Consider the following 10,465-nt stretch of genomic DNA (forward strand, 5'->3'; position numbering starts at 1 on the left):
CCAAAGACAAATCCATGCACTTAAGATGGTTAGTTTTTACTATTGTTTGCTTTTGGTCAGACTCTAAATGTGTTTTCTGGAGGGTCTACATGCCCTTAAGGCACCTGCTGAAAACACACACACACAATAAGTTTACCATCTGCACTTACATACCACCTTCCTTCCATGGATCCCGAGTGGTCTATCAGAAATGTTGTTTTCATAAGTCCCCTGTGAGATGCGTATTGTTCCCTCCATCTTACATGCAGATAAACCTAAACATGTGGGCATTTAAGTGGCTTGTCAACAGTCATAGCCCAAGACAAAATCCATGCAAGCCACTCTATGGTCTCCCTTCCTCTGCTGACCGTGCCTTTGAGCTTTCTTGTTGGCCCCTGTTTAAATCATGCACGCAGACCATTGTTTCCCTGGTGATGGAGGTGGCATTCTATTTCCTGCCCTGAATCTGGCCTGGGGCCCTGGCGGCACCGCATTTAGCCACAAGTGCATCAGCCATGCGTGAGTGGGGACAGCTTGGCTCCTTGGAAACCTAAGTGGCATGTGTCAGCTGGCACCAGCCTGCAGAAAGCCACTCCAGGCCACCCTGCTAACTCCTCCATCACTGGCCCAGAGCAACCCATAATGAAGGCAATGACGTCTCTCTGGGAGCTGGATGAACACATGGGAACAGCTCAAAGGCAAACTCTCTGGCCTGGCTCCTGTCCAGCCCTCAGAGAGAAGTAATCCTTACATGCCTGGGAACCAGGTCCCCAGTCCAGTCCAGCCCTCCCTCTGTTCATTTCTATGGACAAAGTGTCGTGGTCACAGATTACATTCCTGATAGGCAAGCGAATTTACACTTCCAGTCTCCAGTTGCAGTGTTTATTTTTATGGTCCATTAATTAACGTGTCCTGGAATGACCATTCAGAATCACCTCTAGAAAAATAAGAAAGTCACTGGGGCATCCACCAGGTAATAAGAGTTATCACCTGAAAAGAGTTTCTCTGATGATTGCAGTCACTCTTAGAAATTAGGGGTGGAGATTTTTTTGTGTGTGTGAACTCTGTCATTTGGCTTAAAAATCAATTAAATCAATTTTAACTTCTTCATTAACCTTACTGGATGGTCAGGTGTGTTTATGAACCAGAGGCTGGGTTAACAGCCCCTCTTTCTTGTGTACTCCCAAAGCACCACAAATGTCTTCCTATCAGATCCTAAAAGTGGTAATAGTTCTATCAAGCATTCACCTTGTGCAAGCTAAAAGATAGCACTGTACATTTTTTAAATTCTAAGTATTACCATTAATATTCTCATTTACATAAGGAAAGTGGCCCAGAGAGGTCACAAAGTCACCTGTGATTGCCATAAAAAGTTACCACGAACTTAATGGCTTAAAACAACAGAAACTTATTCTCTCGCAGTTCTGGAGGCCAGAAGTCTGAAACTAATATCACTGGGCCAAACCAAGGTGTCAGCAGGGCTATGCCTTCTCCAGAGGCTCCAGGAGAAAATCATTCCTCCCCTTCCTAGCTTCTGGTAGCAGCTGGCATTTCTTGGCTTCTGGTCGCTCACTGCACTCGGCTCCCACGATCACACTGCCTTCCCAGTCCTTCTGCGCATGTGTCAGACCCCCTGCCGCCCTTGCACGATGATATATGTGACTGTATTTAGGTCTCACCTGGATAATCCAAGATAATCTTCCCATCTTGAGGTTCTTAATCACATTTGCAAAGTCCTTGTTCACCATAAAAAGGAACATTCACAGGTTCCAGAGATGAGGATGTGAATATCTTTTGGGGGGCCATCGTCTACCCTCCCAGCGAGGTTTCTCTTCTCACGCAGTCATGAGGGTTCACCGGCTGAGTGGTGAATGAGCAGCATAGAGGCCAGACAGAGCTCAAGCTTTGGTGTTAGGCAGACCCAGGTGTGAAGCTTAGCTCTACCACTTACTGTCTGACTTAAACAAGTAACTTAACCTCTCTAAATCTAATGTGTGGGACTATTTTGAGGATTAAATGAGATAATGAAAATGAAATGGATATAACAGTGCCTAACATAGCTTCCTTCTCCAATGCATGAAAGTGAAAAGTGAAAGTGAAGTCGCTCAGTCGTGTCCGACTCTTTGCAACCTCATGGACTGCAGCCTACCAGGCTTCTCCGTCCATGGGATTTTCCAGGCAAGAGTACTGGAGTGGGTGCCATCTATGGGGTCACACAGAGTCAGACACGACTGAAGCGACTTAGCAGCAGCAGCAACATAGCTTAGTGCTCAATGAATTTGTTAAAAGCAGAGTGTAAGCAGGAGTTGTGATCCAACCTTACAAGAGGAGGCCAGCGAGCACAAATTTCTACAGATGAAATGTGAAAGTGGGGAGTGGAGGAAGTGGGGGTGTATAGGGGTATCATTCTGCCACAGAGTCAAGGAAAGTGTGTATTTTTGGCATAGATACGCTTATACACTGTTATAAAGAGGATTCATCTGAAAATTAACACTGATTTTTTTTTTTGAGGTTAAACTGATTCCAGTTTCAAGACCTATAACAAAAAGAATAAGGAATAAATCAAGAACTTAAAACATGGTGAACAAACCAGAAAAACAGTCAGGGAATAGTAGGAAAAGAACAGTAGGAAAAAAAATAAGAATGTTTTAAGCCTGGACATTTGTTATTAGTACATTTGAGAGATAACATTCAAGCTGATTTGCCTTCTTAACTGTGAGCAAAATAACTGTGATTTGATTTTGTTCCATTCACTACCTGAGGTAGGATAATATGAATTTTAATAAAGAAGTTTTAGTACTGTACCTCTAAATATTATCACTTATTATGATCTGTTCAATTCACTATATTTCATCGTCACTTTTTTTCAGTTTAATTCACTGGGATTCTTTATAGTTATGACAAGGATTTCTCAGTTTGAGTGGAAAGCATGCTAAGGGTCAAAGAAATAGGAAAGTAACAGGTTTTGCCTTTTTGGAAAAAAAAGAACAAAACTACAGGCTCCTTAAATGGCAACCAGTGGAGGAAATAATGATAGCTGTACATCTACTCAGAGAAGGCAATGGCACCCCACTCCAAGTACTCTTGCCTGGAAAATCCCATGGGCGGAGGAGCCTAGCAGGCGGCAATCCATGGGGTCCTGAAGAGTCGGACATAACTGAGCGACTTCACTTTCACTTTTCCCTTTCACGCATTGGAGAAGGAAATGGCAACCCACTCCAGTGTTCTTGCCTGGAGGATCCCAGGGACAGGGGAGCCTGGTGGGCTGCCGTCTATGGGGTCGCACAGAGTTGGACACGACTGAAGCGACTTAGCAGCAGCAGCGGCAGTACATCTACTACCATGAAAAGCTAGCCAAGACATATGGCTGAGTTAAAATTCACAAAACAATGTATGAAACTTGATCCTATCTAAATAAAAAGGACAAATAGCCTGATAACCAGAAACATATAGGTATACAAATACATTAGGAATAGTCAAGGCTACATAGCCAGTAATTAACAGCAGCTACTTCCTGGGGAAAGAGCAGAACTGTGTTGGGGGAAAAAAAAAAGGGAAAAGCCAAATTCTCTTTATAATCCACATGTTTCTGTAATTGCATTTCTATAAGAAGTATTTTTTTTAGGTATACTTTTTTAACTTATAAAAAATTATTTGTTTAATGAACCATTACATTACAGTTCTTTTGCTAGAAATATTACTTGCAGCATAACAAACAGTAAATGTGTATTGTTGTTTTTTATTAATGAACCAGACATGCTCTCTCTGCCTTGACTCTTTATACAACAGGAACAAAAGTACACAAAGGAATAAACTCATATCTAATGGAGAACAGAGGAAGGAGGTATCATTTGGGGATGAGACAGTTGGCATATATCTGGAAGCCGGAAAGTTGATGGAAGAGGCTTACAGGTAAAAGGTGCCTTAGACAGCCAGCCCAGGACAAGCTATGAGAGTTGCAGAGAATGACTGCCAGTCAGCCCAGGGAACCCGGCAAGCTCTGAAGGTGGATCACCTGTACCCGCCTGCTTTTCTCCACCACCCACTTCCACCCTCCAGCCCCTCCCTCACATGTAGTAAGTACAGGCAACTGGCCTTTACCCTCAGGCAAAAGCAAACAAGCCCCAGACTCTAAACAAATTAGACAGTTCTCCACACTGGAGAGCTGAGGATTTTGGTCATCAACTTTATGTCTCACAGTAAAGTTCTCATTCTGACCATCAGGCGAGCTCAGCCTAAAAATGAACTTCCACTCAACTCTCCCACCTCATGTCCAGAGCACCCATTCAGAATTATCAGTGGAGAGATGTCACCCCACTTGCATGGACCTTCTTTCTTAAATATGAGCAGGTAAGCAAAGATCACCAAGATAATGGCAGATCCAGCAGCTAGAGAGCGAAAGATCAAGATATATAAATGTGAAAAATTCTGGTGGAAACAAAATTATCAGGGAATAGAATAAAAGTTGACTCAAGAGAGTTAAGAAAGATTTTACAAAAACATAAGATTTTAAAAAGAATAATTAGAGAAGCAATTAGAGATTTAAAATGTGATAACAGAAATAAAATGTTCACAAATTATAATATAAAAGGGAGGAAATCTCCTACAGCATAGGATGAAAAGAGAGACATGTGAAAGAACAGATGAAATCCAAAAGCCCAATGTTCAGTAAATGGTGTCCCAGGAAAATAGAACAGAGAAAAGGCTGGGAGTAGTGGTGTGGGAGACTAGTGAACTTCAGCCATTTCCCTATCTTGGCATTACTTACTCCCAGGGGAGCTCTAATGGCAGTCGCTTTAAGACTGGAGGATAATATATTCAGGAAGGGGAGTCAAGGGTGGTCAGAAAATGACAAATGACTATCACTTTCTTAATGTGGCCTGATAGCACCAAGGAATCCAGGGCCATAGCCTCTGATCATGTGGGCACTCGCATTCCAGTGAGAGCTCATCTGAATCCCTGAGAGTAATGCCAAAATCAGGGCAGGCTGAGCAGAGCCTTCCAGCTCATCACTAATGACCTGCCTGCAGGGTAACATCAGTGCACCTTCTTTGCATTTGGTTGTTCAAATACTTACAATTGCACCCAATTCCCCAGGATTCAGTTTATGTTTCTCCATCTTGTTTACAAGGACATCATAAAGTTTTCCTGTGCCCTGGTCTACAGAGTATAGAAGGCACCTCTTGGATGAGTACCTGGCTAGTAAACATTTTGTCTTTTCTAGGAATGCCCCTAACAGAGTCTGTATCAGTAGACTCCCAGCAGCCATGTTTGTACGGTGGTATTCTGGTCCCTACCCAACTGGTCATGACTGATTGATCCAAGAGTAGATTTATGATCAATTTGAAAAAACTAGTTTTTTCATTCTAGAAAATTGGTCTAGTAAGAGAGATTCTAGAAACTTCTTTCTTTAGGCTTTGACCTAAAAGAAAAGGGCCACAAATTTTAAAAGGCATGGCAGAAAAAAGCCAAAAACAAACAAAAGGAAAACAAAAAGGTCACAAATGAGGAACTATAAGACAAAAATCTCTAAAGTATGGATGTCAAGAACCAAAAACTATAATACAGACAAACATATATTAACTGGAGACTTTCAAATGAGGAAACTGAATCCATTAAAGACAGGTTTAGGGAAAGGCTTTGAGTTGAAAGATGGGGGCATGGTAAGAATCAGGAAAGGAGACATTTGAAGTAGCATTTTGTTAGAAAGAAGTAGTAAGTCCAATGAGGAGAGAATAATAGACAATACAAAAGCCAATCAAAACATAAACAAAGTATTTTAATCCAAAATTTGAAAATGAAAAGAAAAACTGCAACGCACTTAGAGAAGATACTAGCATCAGTCAAGAAGTTTAAGATGAGCACTTGGCTTTCCACATTTTTATGAAACATTTCCAACACAGTTTAAAGAAAAAGTCTACCTACTTAAATCTCCTATTTTCTAGATGACATCCCTTTTGTCTTCAGCCAGTCACAATAACATTAAACTATTCGAAATGTATTTCTTTGTTTTTCCTCCATCCAGCTGTTGTATTTCTGTTACAGAGTCACACTCACCTGATTTTATATCCAATCTCTGCCATTTATCAAGTATGTGACCTGAGCACTTTTCTTGAATCTTAGAGCTTCGTTCTCCTGATTTGTAATCTTTAAACACAATCATACATGGGAAACATCTGGCACGGTGCCTGGGATGTAGTGAGTACTCCATATATGGTAGTTCTTCTCTATTGTTTCTGCTATTGTTCCTTTTAATTGAATCCACATGTTAGCACTGCCATAAAAGACATAAAGAAATGTACTCAGATGTGTTCAATTGATTCTTTTGTTACAAACATGTTTGACACTTTTAAATGTGCTTTACAGTTCTACAGCCTCAAAACAACACATAAAAGTTTTAACCTTGAGCTTCCTGATAAAGGTCAGGAGTTAGCTGCATTTATCAATATCTCTAGCACCAAATTTATTTAGCTCTTGGGTATTATAGCTTTTAAGTTAAACGAGCATGTGGCAAACTTGTGTCAGAGCTGCCATTGCTGGAGCAGAAGCAGATTCTCTCAACACTGACATGTGAAACTGAATTTGAATGAATTTCAAATTAGAAAATGAATTTCAGTTAGAAAATGAAATTCATTTTCAATCAGAAATGAATTTCTCATTTGCAAGTCAAAGAGTGAAGATGCTTTTGTTCACTGAAATAAAAATTTCAAACTCAAAGAAAAGTGAAGTTTAACACTGAAGCCTTGGGAGCAACACACACAGATCAGTTCAGATCAGTCTGGTCAATAATTCTTTTCTGGAAGTATGCCATACAGAAACAAGAGGAGAACACTGAAAAGAGCCCAGGTACATGGGAAGCAACTTGGAATCATTGTCTGCTTCATCCATTACAAAGGAAGATCTGCCCCATATGTGACACCACTGTCAGAGAAACATGAACAAATTTCCTGTGGAGCATTTTCTAGATATGTTAGACATAAAATGCCAAATGAACATCAGAACTCCCAGAAGATCTTCAAAGAACAGATAGATTTGGGCATATAGCTCTGCCCCTAAACCAACAAACCAATTCAAACATGGGCAAAGGAGGACTTCCCTTGTGGTCCAGTAGCTAAGACTGCTCCCAATGCAAGGGGTCCAGATTCGAACCCTGCTCTGGGAACTAGATCCCATATGCCACAAATAAAGATCCCACAAGCTGGAACAAAAAAAAAACCCTGTGCTGTAATTAAGATCTAGTGCAGCCAAGTAAATAAATAATAAAATTTTAAAAATAAACAAAATAAACAGATGCACAAAGGATTTGAATAAATATACAACAGACAGTAAGCACATGAAAAAATGTTCAGTATCACTAGTCATTAGGGAAATGAAAATCAAAACCACAATGAGATACAACTTTGCCCCCAATAGAACGGGTTCTATTTTTTTAAATGGAAGGAAGAGAGAAGGAAAAGAAGAAAAATAAGTATTGGTGAGGATGTGGAGAAACTGGCACCTTTGTGCATTGTTGGTAGGCATGTAAAATGGTGCAGCCACGATGTAAAACAGTTTGATGATTTCTCAAAATTAAACATAAAATTACCATGTGATTCAGCAATTCCAGTCCTAGAAACACACCCAAAAGAACTGAAAGTAGATATTTATATACTCATGTTCACAGAATACATAAATATATGAACATATATACTCAGTTCATAGCCAAAAGGTAGAAATAAAGTGTCTATCAACAAATGAATAAACAAAATGTGTTATATACATACAAGGGAATATCATTCAGCCTTTTAAGAAGGAATAAAATTCTAATACACCCTACAGTATGGATGAATTAAATATTATTCTAAGTGAAGCAAGCTAGATACTAAAGGCCAAATGAGGGGCTTCCCATGCAGCACAGTGGTAAATGACCCACCTGCCAATGCAGGAGACACAAGAGATGTGGGTTAGATTCCTGGGTCGGGAAGATCCCCTGAAGAAGGATATAAGAACCACTCCAGTATCCTTGCCTGGAAGCTTCTGTGGACAGAGGAGCTTGACAGGCTATAGTTCATGAGGCTGTAGAACTGGACATGACCGAGCAGCTGAGCACACAAAGGACGAATATATTAATATGATTCCACTTACATGAGGTACCAGATGAGGCAAAATCATTAAGAGAGAAAGCAGAATAAAGATTACCAGGAGGTGGGTGGAGGAGAGAATGGGGAGTTATTTTGATGGGTACAGAATTTCTTTGGGGTGATGAAAAAGTTCAGAAATAGTGGTGATTTTTCTACATCATTGTGAATGTATTTTATGTCACTGAATGATACACTTAAAAGGGTAAATTTTGTAAATTCCAGTTCAAGATGGTAGAATAGAAGACTGTGTGCTCATCTCCTCCTGTGACTGCACCAAAATCACAACCATCCACAGGAGGACGCTGGAACCCATCCAAACAAGGTACCGTGCATCCAAAGACAAAGAAGCCACAGCAAGACAGTAGGAGGGGCACAATCATGATAAAATCAAACCCATACCTGCCAGTAGGGTGACCCATAAACTGGAGAACAATAATAAAAAGGAAGTTCTCCCACTGTTGTGAAGGTTCAGAACCCCACATCAGGCTCCCCAGCCTGGGATCTGAGAAAGGGACTGGGAACCCCCAGGGAATCTGACTAGGAAGGCCAGCAGGATTTGATTACAAGACTTCACAGGATTAGGGGAAACAGATTCCAGTCTTGGACGGCACAAACAAAACCTGCACGCACCAAAACTCAGGAAAGGAGCAGTGACTCCACAGGAAACTGAACCAAAACTACCTGCTAGTGTTGGAGGGTCTCTTGTGGAGGCATGGGTCAGCAGGGGCTCACCACAGGGATGGGGGGACTGGCAGCAGCTGTCTGGGAAGGTCCCCCTTGGCATAAAACCTCTTGGAGTTCCCCATTAACCCAACCATAGAGCCCAAAGACCCCAGGGTTGGGTTGTCTCAGGTCAAAAAACTACCAGGAAGGGAGGGTAACCCCTCCCTTTAATTGGATTAAAGCTTTACTGAGCAAGTGAAGCAGAGCCCACCAGAGCAACATCCAGTTTTTCCCACCACCAGTCCTTCCCATCAGGAAGCTTAATAAGCCTCTTAGCCTCCTCCATGAGAGGACAGACAGAAGCAGCAAGAAGAACCACAATCACACAATAAATAAAACAAAACTACATTACAGAAAGTTTATCAATATGAAAAAGCAGAAAGTTAAGTCCCAGATGAAGTGAAGTGAAGTGAAGTGTAGCCACTCAGTCATGTCCGACTCTTTGCGACCCCATGGACTGTAGCCCACCAGGCTTCTCAGTCCATGGGATTTTCCAGGCATGGATACTGCATGAATACTGAAGTGGGTTGCCATTTCCTTCTCCAGGGGATCTTCCTGACCCAGGGATTGAACCCAGGTCTCCTGCACTGCAGGCAGATGCTTTACCATCTGAGCTACCAAGGAAGCCCAAAAGGAAAGGAAAGTGAAGTCACTCAGTCGTGTCTGACTCTTTGTGACGCCATGGACTGTAGCCTACCAGGCTCCTCCATCCGTGGGATTTTCCAGGCAAGAATACTGGAGTGGGTTGCCATTTCCTTCTCCAGGAGATCTTCCTGACCCAGGGGTTGAACCTGAGTCTCCAGCACTGTAGGCAGATGCTTTACCATTGGAGCCACCAGGGAAGTAAGTCCCAGATGAAGGGACAGATAAAATCCCCAAAAAACAACTAAATGAAGTGGAAATAGGCAACTTTCTAGAAAAGAAATTCAGAATAATGACAGTGAGTATGATACAGGATCTTGGAAAAAGAATGGAGGCAAAGATTGAGAAGATGAAAGAAATGTTTACCAAAGACCTACAAGAACTAAAGAATAAATAAACAGAGATGAATAATATACCAGAAGGAATCCATAGCAGAATAACTGAGGCAGAAGCACAGATAAATGACCTGGAGAACAGAATGGTGGAAATCACTGCTGCAAAACAGAATATAGAAAAAAAAAAAAGAAAAGAAATGAAGACAGTCTAGGAGACCTGATGTGAAGAGCCTACTCATTGGAAAAGACCTTGATGCTGGGAAAGACTGAAGGCAGGAGGAGGAGGGGATGACAGAGAAGATGGTTGGATGGCATCAGCAACTTAAGGGAAGTTTTCAGCTAATATCTCTTCAAATATTAAACTTATCAAAAAATAAGTTTGAGCAAACTCTGGGAGATGGCCAAGGACACGGAAGCCTGGCATGCTGCAATCCATGGGGTTGCAAAGAGTCAGACACAGCTGAGCAACAGTCATGTAGTTATGTCTGAACAACAATAAGACCTCTGAAAGTGAAGTATCAGTTGCATGGTCATGTAGGACTCTTTGCAAAACCATGGACTGTATCCTGCCAGGTCCCTCTGTCCATGGAATTCTCCAGGGGCAAGAATACTGGAGAGGGCTGCCATTTCCTTCTCCAGGGGGGTCTTCCTGCCCAGGGATCGAAA

The 10,465-nt window shown here is 41.6% G+C and overlaps 1 protein-coding gene across 2 annotated transcripts in view; it reads right to left on the minus strand.

The window, feature by feature from the left end:
* The window catches only part of MYLK3 (myosin light chain kinase 3), a 63,934-nt gene extending 57,681 nt beyond the window's left edge, over positions 1–6,253 (minus strand). The window contains exon 1 of one of the 2 annotated variants that reach the window (XM_069549777.1): positions 6,037–6,253. Coding sequence is in view for 1 of the 2 variants with exons in the window: in XM_069549776.1 (XP_069405877.1) it covers positions 150–203 (54 nt within the window). In the remaining variant the exon portion in view is untranslated. Of the gene's footprint in view, positions 1–149; positions 342–6,036 lie in introns of those variants that run through there. The other variant, XM_069549776.1, reaches the window with a different exon arrangement.
* Between the last annotated feature and the right edge of the window lie 4,212 nt (positions 6,254–10,465).

Source organism: Ovis canadensis, chromosome 14, assembly GCF_042477335.2.
Source record: "Ovis canadensis isolate MfBH-ARS-UI-01 breed Bighorn chromosome 14, ARS-UI_OviCan_v2, whole genome shotgun sequence".
Lineage (NCBI taxonomy): Eukaryota > Metazoa > Chordata > Mammalia > Artiodactyla > Bovidae > Ovis > Ovis canadensis.